The sequence below is a fragment of the Castor canadensis genome, chromosome 13 (assembly GCF_047511655.1).
Source record: "Castor canadensis chromosome 13, mCasCan1.hap1v2, whole genome shotgun sequence".
In the NCBI taxonomy this organism is placed as follows: domain Eukaryota; kingdom Metazoa; phylum Chordata; class Mammalia; order Rodentia; family Castoridae; genus Castor; species Castor canadensis.
Genome location: NC_133398.1, coordinates 24,237,008 through 24,261,832, shown reverse-complemented (window position 1 = coordinate 24,261,832; position 24,825 = coordinate 24,237,008). Strand labels below are relative to the sequence as shown.

General features: G+C 43.2%; 1 protein-coding gene across 7 annotated transcripts in view; it reads left to right on the top strand.

Annotated features, from left to right (window-relative positions):
• The window catches only part of Palm2akap2 (PALM2 and AKAP2 fusion), a 457,408-nt gene that overhangs the window by 337,517 nt on the left and 95,066 nt on the right, over window positions 1-24,825 (top strand). Inside the window, exon 1 of one of the 7 annotated variants that reach the window (XM_074051290.1) lies at window positions 16,927-17,085. The exons of the other annotated variants lie outside the window; for them this stretch is intronic. Coding sequence (XP_073907391.1) covers window positions 16,984-17,085 — 102 coding nt within the window. The 5' untranslated portion in view covers window positions 16,927-16,983. Of the gene's footprint in view, window positions 1-16,926; window positions 17,086-24,825 lie in introns of those variants that run through there. 7 annotated transcript variants of the gene reach the window in all.

The following is a 24,825-nucleotide window of genomic DNA, read 5'->3' as shown; positions in this document are numbered from 1 at the left end:
TTTCTGAAAAGAAGAAGTAGCCACAGTCCCTACTCCCTGTCCCAAAGGAGTGTGGGCTTGAGGGTAGGGCATTGGCTTGTCACCATTCTCTCCATGTGCTCAGAGATTGTCGGTTTTGATCACCACTGTGAGTGTTCTAGTGAATTTGATTTTAATTAAATGAAAAATGAAGCCAGGTGCCAGTGTCTCACGCCTGTAATCCTAGCTACTTAGGAGGCAGAGATCAGGAGGATTGTGGTTCGAAGCCAGCCTAGTCAAATAGTTTGCAAGACTCTATCTTGAAAAAATCCTTCACAAAAAAGGGCTGGTGGAGTGGCTCAAGATGAAGGTTCTGAGTTCAAACTCCAGTACCACAAAGAAAAAAAAAAAGGAGAAATGACAGGCATTGTTTAATTCTTACATAATCCTATGAGGTAGGTTCTATTCATAGCTCCAATTTACAGAGGAAGAAAATAAGATACAGAGAGCTTAAGTAACTTGGGTCAAAGGACAAAATCAACAGTTTAAAGATCTTAATTGCCTTTATTTTGCAATTCTAGAATCAGGCAACACTTTATCACATAAAAAGAGTAAGTGTTCAATGAACTAGCAGAAGAGACTGGGCTGGAGGTGAGGCTCAAGTGGTAGAGTATCTGCCAGGCAAGCTCAAAGCCTGAGCTCAAACCGCAGTTCAGCCATTTCTCCCTCCTCAAAAAAAAAAAAAAAAAAAAAAAGAAAAGAAAAGGAAAAAAGAAAGAAAGAGGCTGAAACAAATAACAAGTATAAAACGTGGGTTGGTCATTTCAAAATAACTGATTGGTGAACATCAGGTCACCTCAGGTTACCTTTTTTTAATGTTAGGATTAAAGCAAGGAACTTCATTATTCCAATTGAAACTGGCCATTTTTGGAAATCTGGCTGTTAGCGCTCATTTCTTCCTGGTTTCTTAAAATGTCAGATAAACAGCTTAGTTTTGGTTTGGTGACTTGGAACTTCAGCATGAGTGGATCCATTTTTATTTTTAGTCTGGTCTGTTGGGCCCCAGTGCAGGAACCTAGTCCAAAACAAGTCTCCTGTAATGCTGATTTAACAGTTGTTTAGGGCCACACAGCCAAGGAGGTAACCCAATGTTGCAATGCCTATGTCCTACCATTTTGCCTCCTAGAGCAAAATGCTGGTGCTTGTGTGCAAACGTGAGGTGGGTCCAGATCATAAGGGAGCTTTCCTGCAGGTCTGCTTGCATTCATTCCTCAAGTGCAAAGCTGCAGTTTACCTGCAGGGATAAGGTTAGAACTGGATCCTTGAGAGTGGATTGTTTACAGGTTTGTCCTCCTTGGGTCTTCATCCTATCAGTACTCTGATTACATTTTCATTATCATTTGTGGCAGTGACTCATGAGCATGGCACGACAGTACCTGTCTAATAAATGAGAGAAACTTGGCTTGTAGGAAAAAAAAAAAAATAGAGCTTTCATGGAAGCTGGAGAAATTCCATGTATAGACATCCTACCATGTTTATTAGGAAACCATGATCCCCAACACACCTGAGCTTGGGCAGTTTCTTCTTGTGGTGTTTCCTAAGATACCTATATTTCTGTGCTGTGCCACACAGAATGCAGCAATTGTGAACTTTTAGGAAAGGTTAGCTAGTTGAATATTGTGTCAGAAGCTTTTTTTTGCTTGAGATAGTCTTGCAAACTATTTGCCTGGGCTGCCTTTGAACCTCAATCCTCTTGATCTCTGCCTCCTGAGTAGCTAGGATTACAAGCGTGAACCACCAGTGCCTGGCTTGTCACAAGCTCTTGTATGTGGCATGCCATTTAAGCAAGTTCAAATTTAGGGGATAAATGATTTATCAAGTAAATGTTAGGGGCTGAGGTGTATCTTGCCTGTCATTTACAAGGCCCTGGGTTCAATGCCCAGCACTGTCAACAAATAAATAAATAAATGAACAAATAAATAATAAATGTTAATAAGTCCTTGGAAAGTTTGAAAAGAAAACCTTATTTAAATTGAGAAACAAGTCAGGCACCGATGGCTCATGCCTGCAATCCTAGCTATTTAGGAGACTGAGATAGGGAGGACCATGGTTTGAGGCTAGCCTGGGCAAATAGTTTGAGCGATCCCATCTCCAAAATAACCAGAGCAAAATGGACTGGAGGTGTGGCTTAAGCTGTAGAGAGCCTGCTTTGCAAGCACAAAGTCCTGAGTTCAAACCCCAGTCCCACCAAAAGAATAAATAAATAAATAATTGAGAACTAGAAAAACATTCATTCACTAACAATTATTATATATATATTTCATTTTATATATATATATAATTTCTTTATTGTTGGTGCTAGGGCTCAAGCCTGGGGCCTTGTCATACTAGGCAAGCATTCTACCACTGAGCTACATCTCATCCCAACTAACAGCTACTTAATATGCTTTAGAAATGTGCATTCTTGCAAAGAAAATGTGAACAAATTCCCAATGTAAACAGAATTTTCAAGTCTATAATAAGTCTGTCCATGAATAACATAGGAAAATCCCTCTTTGAAGAAATGACATTGCAAAAGAGGCAAAGAGACTTTTTCTTTTGCAAATAAAAATATACATTCTGTTTCTAAGCAGTTTTCCTACTATTTGACAGTTTGTTAAAATAAAGCTTTCTCCTATGCATGGATTTTGTCAAATTTTCTTATCCAGCAACCATCTTCTCCCTTTCTTCTCTTCTTCCATCTCTCCCTCTATTTCTTTCCACGTCTCTCCTTTCTTCTTTCCTTTCCCCTATCCCTGTCTTCCTCCCTTCCTCCCTCTGCACTTCTTTCTTCCTTATTAACCTCCTTCTTCTCACCCCAGCAGTTACCCTGGGCCAGGCACTATGCTAAACAGCATTCTCCCATCTTCCCATCCTGTATCCTTCCATCCAGCACTTGCAACTCCACCATGAGATAGGTATCCTTATTTGTTCCACTGTGCAGTTGAAGTCTATTCTCTGAGAAGGCAAGTGACTTTCTCAAAATCGCAAGTTCTAGAAAAATGGAGTCAGCCTGTAATATTCCAGAGTTCACCATTTATTGCTTTCCATAAAATGAAAAGTATTTCTTTTTTGGGGGGTGGGGGGAAATGAAGAAAATGTTTTAATTAAACTTTAAGACAAAGAAATAACTATGATCTTCTAGGAGAAGGAATTGGTTAAAAACTGATCTGAAGCCAGGCGCTAGTGGCTCACGCCTGTAATCCTAGCTGCTCAGAAGGCAGAGATCAGGAGGGTCACAGTTTGAAGCCAGCCTGGGAAAACAGTGGAGAACCTATCTCGAAAATACCTAACATACACCACACACACACACACACACACACACACACACACACACACACACACACACACACAAGGGGCTGGTGGAGTGGCTCAAGTGGTAGAGTGCTGGCCTAGCAAATGTTAGGCCCTGAGTTCAAACCCAAGTACCACTAAAAAAAAACCAAAACACAAAAACTGATCTGAAGAGCTGGGCATGGTGGCTCACATGCGTCCTACCAACATTTGGAAGTTCAAAACCAGCCTGGGCTGCATAGCGAGACCCTGTCTCAAAAAAAGTAAACAAATAAAGAAAAGAACTGGCCTGATCTAATGCCATCCTTGTGTTTTGAACAGGTCACGGGCAGTTAGGAAACAGTGAACTGATATAGGTTAACAATGAGAACAAATTATTCATACCTACTCCTATGAGTAGGACTCTAAAAGGTACTCTCTATGGCCTGTATAAGCATGAAATTATCTTATAATAAACCACAAACACATGATCTAGATACTGTGATTGTCCCCACTTTAAAGGTTAAGAAACTGTGAAAAGTCCTGCATGGAGGCTTCTGCCTCCAGACCATGTCTCTCAGCCATGACACCAGAGCACTTCTTGCCTGGAACCCACCACCTGCTCTTCCGTCTGTGTGTTCCTTAGGAGATGCTGGATCAGTTAACTTCACAATCAGCCAAACCCTTGGAATTCCCACTCATAGCAGAGAAAAGACCATGGAGTTCCCCATGTGATCCCCGTGGAGGGGATCAGTAACTTCCAAGCACACATTCTTTGTGTAAGTGACGCGTCTGAAAATAGCCATGTTTGTCATTAAGGCGTTAAAGGGAAAAGAATGCCACAGATAATAGAGAAAAATGAAAGGCCTGTGGTGAATGTTAGAAATGCGAGGGTCAACAGGACCCTTTCACACCAAATCCCAAAGTCTTCTTGGAGTCAGTTTATGGGAAAATCTAGCTTGTTTAGTGTTTTAAAAGGTAAAGTTTCTTTAAAAACCTAAAAATCAAAACTTTTTTACCCAATGAACTTTGATAAAATATTTTGGTGAATTGATACTTGGATTTTGAAAAGAGATTTCCTACAAACTTTGAGCAGGCAGCAATATTTTTTGAACTATTTAATAAGAACATTTTATGAGAAGTATTTGGGCATGCACCTGGTGTGTATAGATTGATAAATGTCTGTGGTGACCACATATGATAAAAAATATATGTTCTGAGTGCCTTCCAAGTGCAATGCTTTACACACATGCCTGGTACACCTGCTCTTAGATTATTTCTGGACTCTGATGCCACCATTAATGTCACCACCCACATTAGTGTCCAGCTTAAGCCATTATCTCTTGCATAGACTACTGTGATGGCAGCCACAGTGATCTTCACAAAAACTGAAACAGGCTGGGCAAGATGGCTCACACCTGTAATCTCAGCTACTTGGGAGGCAGAGATCAGGAAGATCACAGTTTGAGGCCAGCCTGAGCCAAAAGTTAGTGAGACACTATCTCAACCAATAGCTGGGCATGGTAGAAACTGTTATTTCAACTACAGGGGAGGCTGTAGGTAGAAGGATTGTGGTCTGAGGCCAGTCCTGGGCAAAAATATGAGAGATCCTACCTAAAAAATAGCAAAGAAAAAAAAAAAAGGGCTGGGAGTATGACATAAGTGGTAGAGCACATGCCTAGCAAGAGCGAGGTCCTGAGTTCAAATCCCACAGCTTTCCCCGGGTCCGCTTTCCAAGTCTCAGATCACGCCACCTTGGTAAAGAGTGTTATATAAAATCACACTCACTTCCTACCACTATCAGTATCCCTCCACCCTGCTCTGTCTTTCTTTATAATAATTACCACCTATTGATGTATGATACCTTTCTCATATCTACATGGGTTAATGCTTTTGGCCTCGGGTTTTCTTTTCTATTATCTATAGCATTCTTCTCCCTTGATTATTATTTGTCTTCTCCCACCCTCCAAGCACTAATAGATGTAAGCTCCTTGAAAAAGGGAACATTTCACTCTTTTTTTTTTTTTCATTTTATTCAACAATGGTTTGATGAATAGCTACTCGATGCCAACCACGGGGCAACTAGAAACTGGCAAGAGAGACCAGGTCCCTGCACTCATGAGAGGTCAAGTATGAGTCTGGAGTTCCAAAGACAGGGTGGGCTGAGTATAAATTTAGGATTCATCAGTGCAAGCCACAAACTGGTTGAAATCACAGAGAATGGCTTAGAGAGGGAAGGGGTCCAAAGTCCAAATCATAGCTCATCTCAAACTGAAGATTTGGAAAACGAGGAAAACACTATGTCAGTTGGCTTTTCTGTTACTATAACAAAATACCTGAGATAATCAACTTTAAAAGAGGAAAAGTTGCCTGGCATGCACGAGGTCCTGTTTGACCCCTAGCAATGCAAAAAAAAAAAAAAAAACCAAAAAAACCCAAATAAAATAATAACAAAAACACAGAAAAGGTTTATTTTAGTTCATAATTTTGGAAATTTCAGCACATGGTCAATTGGTCCTGTTGATTTTGGACCTATGGTGAGGCCAGAGAGCAAGGAAGAGGAAGCTACTCACCTCCTGGCAATTGGGAAACAAAGAGAGAGGAGGATAGGGTTCCAATAACTCCTTCAAGGGCACACCCTCAATGAGCCAACTTCCTTCCACTCGGCCCACCTCTTAGAGGAACTGGCAACCATGCCTTTAGCACATGGCCTTTTGAGGTCATTTAAGATTCAAACTTTAAAGCTCAGCACCAGTATCTCATGCCTGTAGAATCCTAGCTACTTGGGAGGCTAAGATTAGAAGGATCATGGTTCAAGGCCAGCTTGGGCAAATAGTTCACAAGACCCCCATCTTCAAAATAACCAGAGCAAAATGGACTGGAGGTGTGTTCAAGTAGTAGAGCACCTGCTTTGCAAGTTCAGAGCCCTGAGTTCAAATTCTAATCCAACCACAAAAAAAAAAAAAAAAAGAAGAAGAAGAAGAAAAGAAAAAGAAAAAGAACGCTTGTTGTAAGGGGGGAACAGAGAACTGTGGTGATAGCTGGAGCAGAATACAGAATACAGGAATGAGAGAAGTTATTTTGATTGTCAGTGTTGGTGGTAAAAAACACAACATGAAAACTACCCTCTTAAATTTTTTTTCTCTCACTTTTTTTGCGGTACTGGGGCTTGAATTTAGGGCCTACACCTTGAGCCACTCCACCAGCCCTTTTTTGTAAAGTTTTTTTTCGAGATAGTGTAAAGCAGAATTATTTGTCCAGGTTGGCTTCGAACCACAATCCTCCTGATCTCTGCCTCCTGAGTAGCTAGAATTACAGGCATGAGCCACTGGAGCCCAGCATGTTTGACTGTGTGTACATGACAATGTTCATGATAGACAGAGTCTGGATATGTGGCCTAAACTGGCCTGAACTGAATTTCCTCCTGTAGCAGCCTCCAGAGCACTGGAATTATAGGCATGCTCCACCATACCCTGCAAAAGTATTTCTGTTGCAGTGCAAATTCAAGTGCTGGGACAATGTCCTGGAGAAGAAGAGAAGGGAGGATTTGGAGAGATGGGGAGGCTGAGCACCTTTCCTCAATTCACACAGCCCACAAGAAATGCAGCAGGGTTCAAACACAGACTCAGTGCCCCACAGACCATGTTTTTCACTGACATTTTGCTATATCATAAAATGAAAAAATGACTTGGGTGACATGTAACTTTCATCTTGGCTTTATTTTGCATGTTTTAATACTTTGAGATGCCCTCAGCTAGCCAAGAAGTTAAAAAAAAAAGCCAGAGCCTATCACAAGAGCAGGAGCTGCCACCACAATGTGGAAGCACTGTTCTGGTCTTATCTTTGCTTGCCTATCTGATCTCAGCCAGTCTATAAATTACTTAGCAGTCAGGCACTGGACTCCTCAGTGCCAGTGCTTTATGGGAGTCACAAACTGTTTGTGATACCTGGCAGTTTTACTCATTTATGTAACCTGTCAGGTTTCTTAAGGCATTTGTATTTGCAATGCTTGCCCCTAAAATTAACCAGGAGTAGCCTAAAAATAAAATTAGGAAAGGGAAGGGGGAAAGAAAAGTGGTGAGACATGGAGGAAGGAAATGATACAAGGAAGGACGGAAGGCAGAGAGAAGAGAAGGAGAAAAGGAGGAAGGAGGGATGGAAAGAGGAGAGAAGAGGGAGACAGGAAGGCCATGTAGGAAGGCGCCTACTTGATGAATTGGAAGATGTTCAAAGACAAGGTGGTGTCTGTGTTTCAAATGATTTTATTATAAGCCATTGTGGCTTCTAGAGTGATTATATGGATCCCAATCCAACATAGGATTTTTTTTTTCTTTTTTTTTTTGCATTGCTGGGGTTTGAACTCAGGGACTACACCTTGAGCCACTCCACCAGTCCTATTTTTGCGATATGCCTGGGCTGGCTTTAAACCATGATCCTCCTGATCTCTGCCTTCTGAATAGCTAGGATTACAGACAGGAGCCACCAGCACCTGGCACCAACACAGGCTTTTAATATGCTATAGAAGAAACTGTCAGCCTTCTTCGTATTTAGATGATCTTAACACTTTACAATCTTAGTGTCACTTAGAGATGTGACTGACGTATTCTGTGTATAAGAACATGAGCTGAGTGTAATGGTTTTATGCTTGTAGTGCCAGCTGCTCAGGAGGCTGAGGCAGGAGGATCACTTGAATTCACAAGTTAGAATAACACAGCAAAGCCCTGACTCAAGGGAAAAGAAAAAAAAGCCTTCATAGTATACCCCCATTATCTTTGATAAACTCACATTCACACTAAGATAAGCCATGTAATATGTTCCCTATACTACAGTGGAAAGACTGTTTTCTCATTGGCTAATTGTCAATATCAAAACAGTTGTAGGGTCAATCAAAGACTGATGGAAATACTGCCTCTGTGATAATCGGGATTATCAAAATTTAAAGAGCCAACATTTAGTTTCTTTGTCCCCTGATATGACTTAACATCCAACTGGTTCCTTCCATAAATTAACAACCTGTACTTAAAACTTTGGTGGGAGGGCTGGGGGCATGGCTTAAGTGGTAGAGCACCTCCCTGGCAAGTGTGAGGCCCTGAGCTCAAATCCCAGTACTAGCAAAAAAAAAAAAAAAAAAAAAAAAAAGTTTGAAGGGAGGGAAACACTTGGAAATTACTAAGAAATGCTGCAGTTCCATGTTTCTCTCTTTCTCTCTCTCTCTCTGTCTGTCTCTCTCTCTCTTGTGATTGGGATCAAACCCAAGGCCTTGCACGTTAGGCAAGCACTCTACCATTGAATATACACCCCAGCTCAGTCCCATTAAAACAAAGAAACACTAAGAAAACCTCATTCTTGAGGCTGGAGGTGTAGCTCAGTGATAGAGCACATGGTTAGCACTTGTGAGCCCTGGGTTCAATCCCTGGCACCAAAATCAAAACCAAACACAAACACAATCCTCTGTCTCAGGGGCACTTGCCTAGCATGCGTGCCACCTTGGGTTTGATCCCCAGCTCTGCTAAAAAAATTTTCTCCATCTTACTCGAAATTGAAAAAAGAGTTAAATTAAGTATACCACTGGAAATGAAGATTGATTTGCATTTAAAACCCAGGTCACCAATGAGAAGTTAATTTATCTTGAACTCCATGGGGCTGTCCCCTGGGGTTGTCATGTCACGGGCACTGGTTTCCAGCATCCTGTCTGTGAACAAGCTGTGTTCATTCCAAATGTTTTTGGCGTATTTTGTGTTTTCAGTGCCATGCTTCAAGAGTACCTTGTGTTATGCTCTTGCTTCATTAGGGCATGAACTCTGGAGTGTTTACTACATTTTTTAAATGCTTCAATTGTTAAATGAGATAAAATTCTCAGCCAAGATGCAAAGTACTTGGACATCTTAAGATTTTGTTGTTGTTAATTACCAAAGTAATACATGAGTGCATACTATATTTTTTTCAGTACACACTTGCTAGGCAAGAGCTGTACCATTTGTGCCATGCTGCCAGCTCAATAAGTGCATTCTTGCCATTAGCACACAAGCTAATGTGTACTAATAACACACAGACAGAGCAGGCACTCTACTGTTTAAGCCACACCCCAGTCCATTTTGCTCTGGTTAGTTTTGGAGACCGGATCTTGCCAACTATTTGCCTGGGGTTGGCCTTGAACCATAATCCTTCTGATCTCAGTCTCCCAAGGAGCTAGGATTGCAGAACATGAACCACTGGTGCCCAGCTAGCACACAAGCTTTGAGGTCTCGGGAGCCCAGAGATAAGGGAGTCACCAATATCTGAGCAGTCTTGTTTGCCCAGCCACTGGGATTCTGGCCTCTCCCTGCTTCTCCCACTCTGACTTTTCCTCCACAGACAGGCTCTGCTCACCACTATTTACAACACAGGGCTTCCCAGGCTACTCCTTTTTGTTGAAGATGTTGGTTTGGAATACTTTTGGACTGTTTCTTTATACTGGTGCCATTTACGTGTATATTTCAATGGGCAATCCAGATGACAGATCAAGTAGTAAACGTAGAGAAGGCAGTCAGTCCAGCTGCAATGTGGGACACATCGGAAACAGGAGGGCACATGTTATTTGGGTTGGGGAATACTTTTTGGGAGTGTTTAAAAAGAGGCTCAAGCAGCTGTGGTGAATGTAATCAGGTCACCATTTCCTTGTGTTAGAGGGTTTGGCCAAGTGTTAAGGATGTAGGGAGAGGAAATCAATGTGGAGGAGTCCGGAAAGAAGCTTACTTGGGCACAGGAAGTCAGAGACCCTGGAGAGGAAATTAAGGAAAGGCAGTTACCACAAATTAGGCCAAGAATGGGAGTAAACATAGCTCAGGAGCCAAGTGTTTTTATATCACACTGTCCCTGTTGCTGGGTATCCTTGCTTTCTTCTTCCCCTGCCTAGGACAATTGTGTCCACTCCCAGTGGTTCCCAAAGCAGGCTTGGAGCAGAATAGATGGCAACCTTCAGCAAGACTCCTGAGGTGTCCTAGGGAAAGGAACTGAGAAAAATGTTTCCATTTTCCAACTACTTTTGATGTAAGCAGACTGGGAAACATTGACTTACAGTGTGTTAAGAGTTGACCACCACTCACCAATCATCCTAACCTTAGAGAAGAGAGAGTTTTTAGAAGGATGTTTTAATTTGATAAAACACAACTGTAAATCAATACAGTCTATAGACTGACATATGTCAGCCTACATATTGTGTATTCAGAAAGCTAAAGTACTCTATGAGATACATCATCCCTGCTATGAGAAAGCATGAAAAATGAAGTTTAACCTAGAGATGTCACATTAGCCCTTCACTGAGATCAAAGATCAGGGGAGAAATGTCTTATTTGGGAAATCCATAAATATAGAAAACGTCCAGGTGAATAGTGTTGAGCAGTAAGCAAGAGATGAGTGCAAATTCTTGGAATTAGTTGACCAGATATCCCAAGTCCTCCTGTCTACAGGGGTAATTCTCTCCTTTTATATTAAAATTAAAAACAGCTTGGATCTCTATTGACATGGTGTTAAAGATGGTCCAGAACACACTCACTGTTTTTATGAATTTTTAACTTGAGTAGGGTCTTTGTCCATTCTCTTGTGCTAAATCCATCTATAACTGAATGCCACAGACTGGGTGGTTTATAAAGAACCACCCAGTCTCCAGTTCATGGTGCTGAAGGCTGGGAAGTCTAGTGGCTACAGAGCTGCATCTGCAAGGGCCTTCTTGCTGTATCACACGTTGAGGGAGAGCAAAGGTGCTAGCTTGGGTGTTCCTTCCTCTTCTTATGAAGCCACTAATGCCATCATAGGGACCCAACCCTGATGACCTCATCTATTTTAATGACTTCCCAAAGGCCCTATCTCCAAATACCATTAACAAATGATTTGGGGTATTAAGTTTCCAACATCTGAATTCTGGAACACACACTGTGACATAGTGTCACAGTGAATTGGGGTTAGTTTTCTTGCTCACTTTTTTTTTTTTTTTTTTTTGGCAGTACTGGGTATTGAACTCAGGGATTGCTAGGCAGGTGCTCTACCAATTGAGCCACTCCTACCAGCCCTGTTCACATTGGTCATTTTTGAAAGAGGGTTTTGTTTTATGCCTGGGCTGGCCTGGATGGACATCCTATTTCCTCATGTAGCTGGGATGACAGGTACATACAACTGCCAGATGTTGGTTGAGATGAGGTCTTGCAAACTTTTTGCCCCTGCTGGTCTCAAATCTTGATCCTCCCAATCTCAGCCTCCCAAGTAGCTAGGATTACAGGCTTGAGCCAACATGCCTAGCTCTTGATTTCCTTATTCCTCTGAATTCTTAATCTTACACCCATCTTGCTTCCTGTGTCTGACTTCCACCCTGCACCAAACCATATAAAATCCTCTTCACTTCAATTCTTTAAACAAATGCTTTTATCAGAAGGCTAGGGATAACCAGGAGAGCCTGTATTACAAACACATAACTCAAACAACTTTCAAAGTGTATATGAAATATTCCCCTTCTTTTGCCCCTTGGTGTGATCTGTTATTTCTTCTTTTCTTTTTTGATGGGACTCGGGTTTGAACTCAGGGTTTTGCACTTGCAAAGCAGGTGCTCTACTGCTTGAGCCACACCTCTAGTCCATTTTGCTCTGGTCGTTTTGGAGATGGGGGTCTCTTGAACTATTTTTCTAGGCTTGCCTCAAACTGTGATTCTCCTGATCTCATCCTCCCAAGTAGCTAGGATTATAGGTGTGAACCATTTGGCACCTGGTCTTGGAATATTTTTTTATTTAATTTTAATTTTTATTTTATCATTACTTACATGTGTATACATTATTTGGGCCACCTCCCCCCTTAGAATTTTTTATTCACTGGCTTCTCCCCACCACCTCAGTTTTTAATTTTTTTAAATTTATTTTTATTTTATTGTTTTTACATTTATTCACATGTGTATACATTTCTTGGGCCACTTCCCCTCTCCACTCAGTCTTTTGTTTGACTCCAGAGATTTTGTAAGCTTTCAAATTTCAAAAATGAATTAATTAGATGTTCAAATGTATAAGCTCTTTTTTTTTTATGTGCTGGAAATTGAACCCAGAGCTTCACATGTTAAGCAAGTGATCTAACACTGAGATATATCTCCAGTTTGTGTAAGCATTTTGTTTTTTAATCTCAAGAGATATCACCAAATTATTTTCAGGATTTACCAATTTATTATTATCAATTTATATTACCATAAATAGAGTATGATCACTTGATTCTCATTGTTTCCTCACCAATAGATACTATTTGTATTTCATGTAATAGAGGTAAGAAAAAGTATTAGTCCCCTATTCTCACTTGTTCTTCTTTAATTATAAAGTCTGAGTATTTCTTTACAAGTTCAACAGCCAGTTGCACTTATTTACATGTAAACTACTGCTTTGCTTTTCTAGTAAGGAGTTGGTAATTTTCTTAATGATTTGTAATGACACATGACTTCATATGTCAGAGTTAATAAACCACTGTCACATATGTTGTGACTATCTGTAGTTGTTTCTTTTCCTAGATTATTAGTGGTGCATCCAGTTCCCTAGGGCTGCCTTGGGCTTGAGATATTTGCCTGTTTCCAATGACCTCACGTGCTACTCCTTGATAAGAAAGGCCCACTAAAGCATGGATTGATGTGGGCCAGCCTATATGTTGTTTTGTTTGCTTTTTCCTCTTTTTATTTCTCGCTAGTCAACTTTTATTTAGCATTTGGGAAAAAACCCCACTGATGCTTTTTTGACCTTTTTCCCTGGTAGGAGGAGATGCTAAATTCTTGGCCCCTCTTGGTTTTCAGATCAGCTTCCTGAGCCACTCACCAATCTTTTTTTTCGGCTTCTCCTCTTCTCTAAGCTTAGGGACATGTGTCTACTGCTAGACCATTATTATTTGCTGGATTTAGTTCATTTTGCTTAGTTTGGAGACAGAGGGAGAGGAGAGTTTGCAACTTCTGTGGAGTCTGACACCCTTCCCAGAAACCTAGCCTGTACTTTCTGTGTTTCTGTAGTAAGTACATCCTACTTCCTGAGTAACCTAGAGGCCACTCTTGCTCAGGGGCACAGCTTAAAGTGGGCCAGTAGCAGAGGTGAGGCAACATGAGCAAAAACTGTACACTTAGGTCACAGTGAAAGAAATCCTGATCTCCTCTTCCCCTCAGAAAATTTCCATAGAAGGCTTTGTTCTAGCTGGCTCTGGCTTGTGAGCATGTGACATTTACACCATCCAGCCATGTTTCTTTTACAGAATTAGTAGCGATTTATTTGCTTCAAATTTGCTCCTACAATACATCCTGGACAGTAAATGTACTTTTGCAAAATATTCTCAGCTCTGATCATTATTATTGTGCTAAGAAACAGATGATGCTATGAACCTGAAAGCTTGTCCTGAGGGATGAAGCCTGCTTTTCCCATTTCCACTGTTTCTCAATTGTCTGCGTTCTTAATCACATGGAGCCTGGAATGGGTAGAGACAGGAGGATTGCCGAGTTTGAGGCCAGCCTGGGCTACAAAGCAAGACCCCAACTTTAAAAAAAAATGAATCACATGGGAGCTGTTAAATGCAGCTTTCCTAGCCTTTTCTCCAGAGGTTCTGATTTAGTAGGTAAAAGTGGGAATCAGGAATCTGTATTTTTAACAAGCACAAAAGTAGTTCTGTTATCTGTGGTCTTTAATACAGGTTTTGAAAAATGATGTCTTAGTCTGGGGCAAGATATCTCAGCCTCAGCACTATTGACATTTGGAGTTCAATAATTCCTCATTGTTGAGGAGCATAAACACCTCCCAAGGGAAAAATCAGTGAGGAAATGTTACTTAAGTTCTGTACTTTCACGTGCAATCATTCATACCCTTGCATTGATTTCATTGAACAGATTAAGCAGATATTTCTGAGAAGCTGGTATGTATCAAATCCTTTATATTAAAGATTTTTTTTTGCGGTACTGGGGCTTGAATTCAGGGCCTTCACCTTGAACCACACCAACAGCCCTATTTTTGTGAAGGGTTTTTCAAGATAGGGAACTATTTGCCTGGGCTGGCTTCGAACCACGATCCTCCTGATCTCTGCCTCCTGAGTAGCCAGGATTACAGATGTGAGTCACCAGCACCTGGCTTATTAAAGATGTTTAACTTAATCATGGCTACCTCTTTAATACTTTGAAGTAGGAAGAAAAGGAAATATTCTTATAAATTAATACCTATTGTCTGTGTCTTTTTCCTGGGTTAATATCCCCAATAGTTTTTTGAAAAATGGTATTCCAGAACCTTGGGTTTTTTGTTTTCTTTTTTTTTTGCGGGGGTGGGGGAGGTACTGGGGTTTTAAACTCAGGGCCTAAACTTGAGCCACTCCACCAGCCCTTTTTTGGGATAGTTTTTTTTTTTTTTTGACTTAGGGTCTCACGAACTATTTGCCCAGGCTGGCCTCGAACCTCGATCCTCTTGATTTTTGCCTCCTGAGTAGCTAGGAATAGCTACTCTGAGTAGCACCTGCATTGTTTGTTTTCTTGAGACAAGGTCTTGCTATGTAGCCCAGACTGGCCTTGAACTCACGATCATCCTGCCTCAACCTCCCAAGTACTATTCCAGTACTTTGAAATTAATTTTAATAAAACATTGACATTGCTTTAGAAAATAAATAATTCAGAATAAAGGTGGTATAACTTGCTTTACTCTTTCTAATAATGAAGCAAATTTTATTTGGAATCTTTATACTTCTTGTAATTTAGGCATATACAAGGAGAGAGTTATAAAACATCTTCCATGGCACTTTTTATAAAATATCACCTTGGCTGTGATTTTGGAATCCTTCTTTGCAGAGTCTGTGGTTCATATGAATAAAAACCTAAGCATGCTCATTTCAGTGAAATTTCCACATGATATTAAAGTGTTAAAAATAGATCAGGATGTAGAGCACCCAAATATTTAGGTTCTTCTTTTTTTTTCTTTTGGTAGAGCTGGGGTTTGAACTCAGGGCTTTATGCTTGCAAAGCAGGCCACACCTTCAGTCCATTTTGTTCTGGTTATTTTGGAGATGGGGGTCTTACGAACTTACTTAACTTCTTAAATTAGTGACATGAGGGAAGGAAGGAAGGAGGAGGGAAGAAAGGAAGGATGGAAGGAAGGAGAAAGAAAAAACTAAGGGAAAGAAAGGAAAGGAGGGATAGAGGGAAGGAAAGGAAAGAAGGAAGACAGGATGGCAGGAAGGGTTAATTCAAAGCTGTGGCTGGGGATCTACAGTCACTGGTCAGTAAATGTAATTGATATTCTAAAGAAAAAGACAAGTATACAAAAGATATTGAACCAACCTCTAAATGCCAAGAGCAAGGAACCTGTTGACTTTCAGGAGTCCTGAAGACAGTTAACTCTCCTTTGTAGACTTATCCTCTTGTGGAGGTAAAGGTGGAATAAAGCTCAAGACAGGGAGCCCTTCTCTCTGAGAGGGTGCTGTTCATTGTGTCCTTAGTGGAGACGGGCTGAGTAGCTTTCCTGATGGTATTACTTCTTTGTATTGGAAATGGGACCTCCGCGGGTTAGGGAAGTAGAATTAGGCCCAGTGTCTTTCCTTGCTGTCCGACATGCAAATCTGACTCTCAGAAGAGGATCTCCGTCAGGCCTTGTCCTGGATCTGGGAAAGCCCTGGGGATCGACAAGGGGTCTGGCTTGCAAAGCTGGAGAGACATATTAACTGGGGAGCCCATGCCTAATGAAAATTGAATTCTAATCTGACTTTAATGTGTTTTTCCTCTGCAAAGAACGTGCCCTAAAGCAAAGTGGTAAAGCACACAATAGCTTGCTTTTTAAAAATGCTGTTCTGTGTGGGGCATTTGTGTGTGTGTTTGTGTCCTCTCTCAGAATTTCTAGAGGTCCATTTTCAAAGGGTCATTAACATTATTTAAATATTCATGGTGGGGGAGGGGATGACAGACTGAAATTTCAGACTGTTCAAGAGGGAGGGATGATGGCTGGCCACCTGCCTAATCGAGCCCCATGCTGATCGAGCCCAGTATCAGCTGCCTCCTTCCCACCGCTGGCATTGTTAACACGCGCTTTGACACCATAAAGCTACCCGCTGCCACACAGGGAGGGCAGCATGAAGGCTCTGGGGATCTTAAAGCATCTCTCTTCATATCTCAGCCTCTGGTTCACATCAAAGGGAGAGCCCCAAAGCACACGAGGACGCCATTACTGTCACAGAGACCCGCTTCCTCACCAGTCCCAATGGTTGTAGATGGTCAGTCGTGGGGCGTACTGAGTAGGGGACGAGGGGCTTTCTCCCCCTCGGGTAGGAACTCAGCATCGTGGCGTCGTGAGCGAGCTCGGGCACCCATACATTCCATAGGCACTCAAAACACTCGTAAGCACACCTCGACGCCCACGCCCATTGCACCCACGCCGACACGCCCACCAGAGCGCTAACACTTGTCCACATACCCAGGTGCACAGCGCCCTCCCCAGTTACGGAGCACTGGCCTCGCGCCCCCATGCACCCCGCTGCCTCTCCATTCCTCCCGTCTTTCCATGCATTCATTTCTTGCTTTGCGCCTAGGCTCGATTGCACGCCGCGGAGAGGCGTGGGTGGATGGGGTGGGGATAGAGCACAGGAGCTACTGGCCGCGCGCGCCCGGCGTCCGAGTGGGGCGTGGCCAGGGCAGGAGGGGGCGTGGCCCGCCCAGGTGGGAGGGGCTCCCGGGCCCCCAATGAGCCGGACCGCAGCGGCTCCCTGCAGATGCGCTGGCCCCAGTGTGGGGCTTCCGCGCGCCTTCTTTGGGTCTCTCCGCGACGCCTCCAGCAGGAGCAGGATCCGAGCCGGAGGACTCGGCGCCTGGAGGTGGGTGTCTAAGTTGGGGTTCGGTGGTCCCGAACGCTGGTGCTGGAGTGTCCTCGTGCGTGGGAAAAAGGGCCGGCGAGAGGCTTACTAAGGATCTGGGAGTCCTCACAACCACCGCGCACTTTTTAATGGTCCTTGCCTAGCGGATCGTGTTCGGGGAGCCGGTCTGGCTAGGAGGGGTTTTGGCCATGTGCATTTGAATTCCTAGGTTTGGGCGACGGCCAGGCTTTTCGCTGTTTTATTCAATACTTACTCACTTATAGATGCTTTAAAAAATAAGCCCAGTCCACCCCGTATTCAGCTGAGCTGAAGAAGAAAAGCAGTGAAATAAAATGTGGCCGTGCCCAAGGACTGGCGCGGGGTGGAGCCGCCGTGTACAACTCGCCTAGAAGGCGCGAGTCTTGTCTTCTGGGGGCATTTTCGGAAGTCACGAACTTTGCAGGGAGACTGAGGTCTGCGGTGGCCAAGTCCCCGGCCAGCCGGCCCGAACTGGGGTCGGTAGAGCTGAACTCCGGAGCCCGTGAAGGAGGAGGGAGCAGCCCTTCCGCCCGGGAGCCATGGGGTGGTCCGGCCGGAGCTGAAGTTTGGCTTGAGGCGTGGCCCTCGGCGATTAGGATCTGTTATTTTTATCCAGGACGCAATCGGCGTCTCTTCCAGCCCTTAGCTGGGAGTCCTTTGGGACCGTGAAAGTTGCATATCACAGGGGAAGCGCTGAGCAAGCCGTGCATGAAAGTCCTTGAAGGCGGCGCGGCCGATGGGATAAGAGCAAGGAGATTGGGCCGCTCCGAGAAATGCTAGAGAATGGAGGGGACTAAAGGGGACCGAAACTGAGCCCGGGGAAACCGGGAGCCCGCGCCGGGGAGCGGTGGAGCAGGTGGCCCGGCGAGGGCCGGAGGCAAAGGCTGAGCTGCGTGCAGTGCGTGGGGAGCACCACGGCGAACTGGGTGGGCGGCAGGGTTGCCCAGGTCCCCACCACTTCTGCACGGCGCCAGCCATCCCTCCCAACCCACAAAAAGGGGGTGTCTTGGAAAGAGGTTAACTGTTTTTGACGGTGCATTATCTCTCCAGACCCGGTAAAGCCAGTTTCCCGTGTTGGGGTAGCCGTGTTTTGGCGCTGATAGAGCGTGTTCAGACCTTGGCAAATCAGCACCCTTCCCGGGAACAGTGTGAAAGCGCTGGGCCAGTAACCCGCAAATGGCCTGCGCACACGTCTATACAGCGCGTGTGTTGTGTGGTTGAGTCTTTGAACAAGTTTGCTTCCAAAAAAAAGCGCCTTTCTGTCTCAGCACATGTTCGCAGGCGTCTGGAGTACAAACCCACCTGCCTTTGCGATCCAAGGGATTTGTCTTTGTTCTCATTGAGTTCATTTTGAGCTCCGCACTTTCCTTCCTGGAAGTGTTCCCAATTTAAACATCCCGTGTCTCCCAGTCTGGCAACATCCCCAACTTTGATCAATAAAATTTTATAGTAGTCTGTCTAAAAAATGAGGACTATCTGGAAAGGAATTTAATGTATGTGTTTAAACATAAAAGACTTGCATGTTCTGAACAGTTGTCTGCTGCCAGTTTTCTCCTCCCCATTCTCGATTCTTGGCTCTTTACTTAAAACAGCATCTTGTCCTTTGGGTGGGGGGACCCCAGGAGCTATGTGCGCCCCGCTATTATTTTGACTGCATGAAGTAATCCTGTCTGGGTCGTCACTTCCCGGATCTAACAGACTGCGCTATGGAGTTCCTTTCTTTCTGGGATGCCGAGGTGCTATCTTGAGAGGGATAGCTAGGCACTGAAATGGGACGAACATTTTGAAATCCCCATATCTCATAGCTCTGGCATGACAGTTGGCTCAGCTTCCTGCCTGCGGAGTTCAGAATGGTGTGGTCAGAATTCATTTCACTTTCATAGATGGTTTATTCTGACTCAGTAGCTTTCGGATCTCTGGCCAGTAAGATGAAGCAGGTTGTCTTAACTTACCAAGTGAGAGAAACATGGCCCCATTGGTCGTTTCATTTCTAAAACCTTCAGTACTATAATTATTATTATTATTTTAAATATATAGAGCCAACACTTGTTTAAAAAGCTAACATTTTGTAGTTTCTAAGTATTATTATCATTCTTATCTAGATACTGTCCTGATAGATTTAGTGGACTCTTAAAATACCCATGGCCCAGATTTCTGTCATAGTTATTACTAGTGTCTGCTTATTAGGGTAATAAGGAATGCTTCAAATAAAGATGAAACTGAATTTGGATGGAGCTTGTGTTGAAACAGGAGCATGCTAAAAATTTACTTCTCAGGACAAAAGGTTTGGTGTTGAGTTCCACTGTTTAATTTTATACATGTCTCAACGTTGGTAGAGTAGATGCTCTACCTTGAACCAGTTTTGGAACATTGAAGTAGTTGTTCAATATACTTAGGAGGTTCAACAATTTTAATAGGTTTTGATAGTATGATTTCCTTTACATTGTGTGAACTTAACACCCAGAAGCTCCTTTTCTGTGAAGCCTCCATGGCCCTGGCTCGCCCAGCAGCACTTTTGGGAGCCTGTGGCAGGGAGGCATGCCTCCGTTCACTATGGTGGGAGATAAGATAATCTCCTCTGACATGTAGCCCTTCCCTATAAGGTAATCCTCTTTAAGAACATAGAAGACTAATGTCCAAATTTTGGACAGTCTCTCTGTAACCACATTTTTCAGGAATGTATTATGGGAAAATTGAAACCTTCTCTATTCTATAAGAAAAACTTGACTCAAAGAGAAAGTTCCAGAGTTTATCTGTGTGATTTTTCATTAGTACTTAATTAGCCAGAGTGCTTAAGAGATGGGGTCTCTAAGTAACAGAATACCTGAAGTGTAGACCTATGGTTTTAAACTTTGTTTTAACTGCTGTGAATGAAAATGTTTTCTAAGGTGTAATAGATGGATACCCCATCTTGCCTTGGTGCATGTACTGTGGTGAAGATATCGGAGCCTTTCCATCGACAGTTTAGGATTTTGTGGACACAGCATGATGTTAGCATAGATATGAAGTGTAATTGTGGACCTCCTCTGGGATGGACTGGATGCTTTCTAGAAAATGAAAATCTTCAGTACAGATTTAATTTCTACTCTTTGCTCTGCTGTCTTGAGAGCTGAATACTAGAAAAATGAAATGACCAAACCTATCTCTTCTTCCTGCAATAAAACAGGGTGTGCATTCTCCAGAGTCCATGACAGTTTCTTTTTTCTTGTTGAGATGGAATCTGAGCTCGAGGGGGTTCAGGAGAGGACAGACAGCTTGAGAGGAGGGACTGAGAACATTTGTGGACCTCATACACCTCTTTCCCCTTTGTGGCCCCTATCTCCCATCTAGGAGTACCAATGCTACCAGGCTAGAAAGGATACAGTTGAGTAGGATCAAGAGACGTGTAACTGGAGTTTGTTCCCATCTTGGTGGCAGTCTGAGAGTAACTTTCCATGCAACTGGAGGAAATGCGCTGTGAGGCAGAATCATGCTGGTGTCCTCATCCCAGCTGAGGACAGGACAAAGTGGTGGGATTTCCCTCAAGTGGATTTGCTGTGTTGGGTTTGTTGTTGTTGTTGTTTAGTCCCCTACGTCTAGGGAGGAAACATGTTGGTTGAGGGGTCATGGTGTGAGTGTCAAGGAAGAAGAGAGAGCTGTAAAACCTCCTGGGTAATCTCACTATGATTTGACCCCTTTTTATTTGAGGGGTGGGCAGGAACTTTATGGATGGTTTTGATGTTTGATTGGAGCAGACCAAGTGAGCAGAGCCAAATGCATAGCTGCTGCAGCTATCTAGAAATATGGTGCAGCCAAAGCACCTTAGTGCCTTGGACAAGTTCTCTCTGTAAGATCTTGAGCATGCCACAGAAGTGGAATCCCAGTTCATTCATCTGTAAAGGTGGGGATACCCAAACCTACGTACTGCACATTCATTTTAAATGAGATATAGGTTGAGGAACATTGTACGTGTTGCATCCCAGCCTGTTAGTTGTGTTCTTAAATTGACCAGAGTCCTTTTTTAAAAGCAGTCCTGGGCGTTGAACTCAGGGCAAGCACTCTACTACTTGAGCCACACCCCCAATCCTTTTGCTTTTAGCTTTCTTTTCAAGTAGGGTCTCTTGCTTTTGTGAATAGTTTTTAAGCTTCATTTTTAAAATGCCAGCAATTATTCAGCAGATCAGTTGTTCATCCTTCACACTGGTCTGGAAGCTTTGACTGTGCCGGTTCTTCAAGGTTGAACCCCCACCTCCTTTTGACTTGACTGACATCCTCTCCTCCTCTTACTCTTGAAGCACTTGCATCATTGGTAACTCATTTGTTTTTTTATTTGCTTCCTGTTTACACTTTTGAGTAAGTCAGAAACTGCTCAAATTGGAAAATGGACTGCAATTTTTGGGACCCTAGTCATAAGCATTAAGCTTACTCAGTGACACACACCATAGATGCTGATGCTGTTGGAACTCTCCTGCTCCAACTGCTGTAAGAGTCTTTTAAAGAGCTAATGAGTTGACTATTTACTAAAATAGGAAGGCGAATCAATATATAAAGTGACAACTTGCATTAAAAGTTGACGTAAAAATGACTTTAGGAAGATCCTGAGAAGTGTAGAGAATGTAGTTCATTTTGTGTTACCGTTTAACTTTTGACAGTTTGACATAGAGCTAGTGGGATGGATGGATTATTTCATAGCACTATTGTGAGGTGGACAAAGAAGAATCATTATTTTGAACATTATCATTCTTTTAAATAAACATACGAAAAATATCCTCTACTCTTGGCCCAAACCTCTCCACTAAATGGGCTAGAATGTACCTTTTATGAAGTGCGTCAGTTAGTAAAAGTAACCAAGGGTTCACAAACAGCATGACTTAAAAAGCAGAAAACCATAGCACCTGATCCAATTTGTGGTACCTGTGTGAAAAGTTTTCTTTTCAGTTAGTGACTGCTGAAGGGAAATCCCTCTTTGAAATGCCTGTGGAAGGGGACTGTCCAATTCAGGTCCTATGATGCTCCAGTGTCAAAACTGTTTAAGGACCTTGGCCTTGCACGAGACACCCAGTTTCCTAGGAATTTGCCTTGCTTACTTGGGCATGTGGTTCAGAGACTCCTAGCATCAATACAAGGAATTCTGGTTCCTGGCACAGATGTCAGGATCACACATCTTTGAGGTGCTTGGATCCTGGCTTTCAAATGGCCTCTCCTCATGATGCCAAATGAAGCTTGAGAACTTACTGCCTCCGGGCCCGAGCCTAGATTGGATACTGAGTCCATATGTGCAGTCTTGGCTCTCACTTAGGATGTAAGGAATACACCCTGGACCAGGGAGATCCTTAAGTAAAACATTTTGTTCTGAGTCCCTGGCCTTTGGTCCTGAGTGATTTCATATCTAGAACTCAGACAATCCTGGAGCTATTTAGGCTTTCTGCAATGTGGAGCCTCTGAACTGAATTCCTCATTTGCCACCTGGGACTGGTGAGAAAGTAAGCCAGTATGTAAAAATAGGTAAATGCAGGTCCAGAAATAATTTTTGGTTTGGTTCTGGGGACTGAATCCAGGGTCTTGTGCATACTGAACTGTACCTTAGCCCTCAGAAATATTAACCTCTCCTTACATTACATAAAGATGAACATTATTGCTTCGCACACACTTTTGCAAGGCACTGTCATAGTTTATTGTCGGCTGCTATAATAAAATACCACACACCAAGTAGCTTATAAACCATAGAAATTTATGTCTCATAGTTCTGAAGGCTGGAAGTCCGTGACCAAGGCACCGACAGGTTTGTCTTTTGATGAGTGAGTGCTCACTTTTCTGATTTATAGATCCTTCTGACTGTCTCCTCAGATTCATGAGGGCTCTACCCTTATGATTAATCAAGCTCTAAAGCTCCCCCTCCCCATTCCATCATTTTGGGGATTATCCTTCAGCATATGGTTGGGGAGGAGCCATAAGTATTCAGACCACAGCTGGGACTTTGAGAAGGCGTCTCCTTGTGCAGAGCAAGGATAAACAGCAATGTGACAACAGTGTTCCAGGGTGACCAGCAGGGCTGAGTCTCCCCACAGTGCTTAGAGTGCCCAGACTTGGTTGGCTATGGCTTCAGAAGAGAATTTTGCCAGGACTTCCAGGTTTTTAGTCTTTGTGGGTTGGAAGAAGACTGTGTGTTTGGAAGTCCACGCATACCACACCAAGTTCCAGGAAGAGGAGACGGTCTTGTCCATGCCCTGTGGCTCTTTTTCCAGCGTGTTTGTGGTGAGCCTGTGAGGCTAGGACTAGTTAGTGCTTCCTGTAGCTGAGACCTGGGTGCAGAGTACCACTCCTAAGACAGGGGAAAGGGAGGGATACCACCTGCTCTTCTTCCCATCCTGCAGTTAGTTGCCTGAATTCAGTTTCTAATTCAGAGCTCTGCCACTGCCCGCCTGAGCCCAGCACCTGGGTGAAGCGTGTCCAAACCACATCTTCCTGGCTGTCGTTAACTGACAGCTTTCAGCCCCTCTTCCAGTACAGCTGACTGCCTCAGCTTTTGCTATCGTGACGTCAGGGCCACAGTGGAATTAATGCAGAACCCCACTCTGTTTGGAGCAGTGCCTCACTAGTTAGTTTTTTGATAAAGCCTACAAAGAGAAAAATACACCATTGTTTAGCTGGTTTTATGCGGGGGCTGCGGGAATGAGTTCCCAAAGGAATAAATTTTAGTTTCATATTCTGGAAAATCCAAGTACTTCCCAGCCCAGAATTCAAAAGCATTTTCTGCATATGAAGGAAAACCGAGGGTCCCTGTGCCTCGTGCTGTGTGATTGCAAAGCTATATTTAGCTTAGCAAATTCCTGTTTCGTATCAGAACATTTTATCCTTGCAAAGCTAGCAAGAATTCCCTTCTGACACAATTACGGATGAGAAGAATTCCTTCATTTTGGAGAAGAAAAGGAACAAATCATGCTGGAAACTTAGGTTATGTCCAAAGTGACTGTGACAAGTCCTGTTTGGGATCATTTTTCCTTTAGAGAAAGGTTGAGATCAGTGTTAAGTCCAGCACAGAGATCAGTGGGAGAATGGGAGGCATAGCTTTTGCGTGCAGTTACAATGCGTACATTGTTTTTAAATATTCTTTTCATCCTATGTTTCATTATCAAAGCAAGCCACAGCCTCTAAAGGGTGACAGATGTTATGGGAGGACCAGCAAAGAGGGTGTTAAGATAGAGGAGCAAAAAAGGGAAGAAATCCTTCCCTTTGCCAGCCCTGTTTCAGAATGGATCACGTTTTTTCTCTTCTGGGGAAGTCCCTGTAATCCCCAGGGATGCCTTGATCTTGAAGTTACTTGGCATGGTAGTAGGAGGAGCCAAGGAGGAATGGGGGAGGGAATTCCATTTTTTTGAGTGCCAGATGCTAAGTTGGTTGTTCCACTGTATTAATTTTTGAAATCACCATCATTTTTCAAATGTGACTACTGAGGCACCAAGAGATTTTTTTTAGGTAACCAGACAGGAATCCCATAGCTACTAAATATGAGGCCAGTGTTTACTACCTGACTCCCTCCTTGTCCTCAACCAGCACTGTAGGGCCTTGCTGCTCTCTGTGTGGTTTGAAACTAGAGAGAATCCCGAGTCCTGTCTCAGAACTGCTGAATCAGAAACTGAGTTTGAAGAGGAGTCCAGTGCACGTTAGAATGTGAGGAAGCTCTGCGACTGTCAACTTGGAAGGCTTAACAGTTATCACTATGAAAACTGGCCAAGGCTCAGG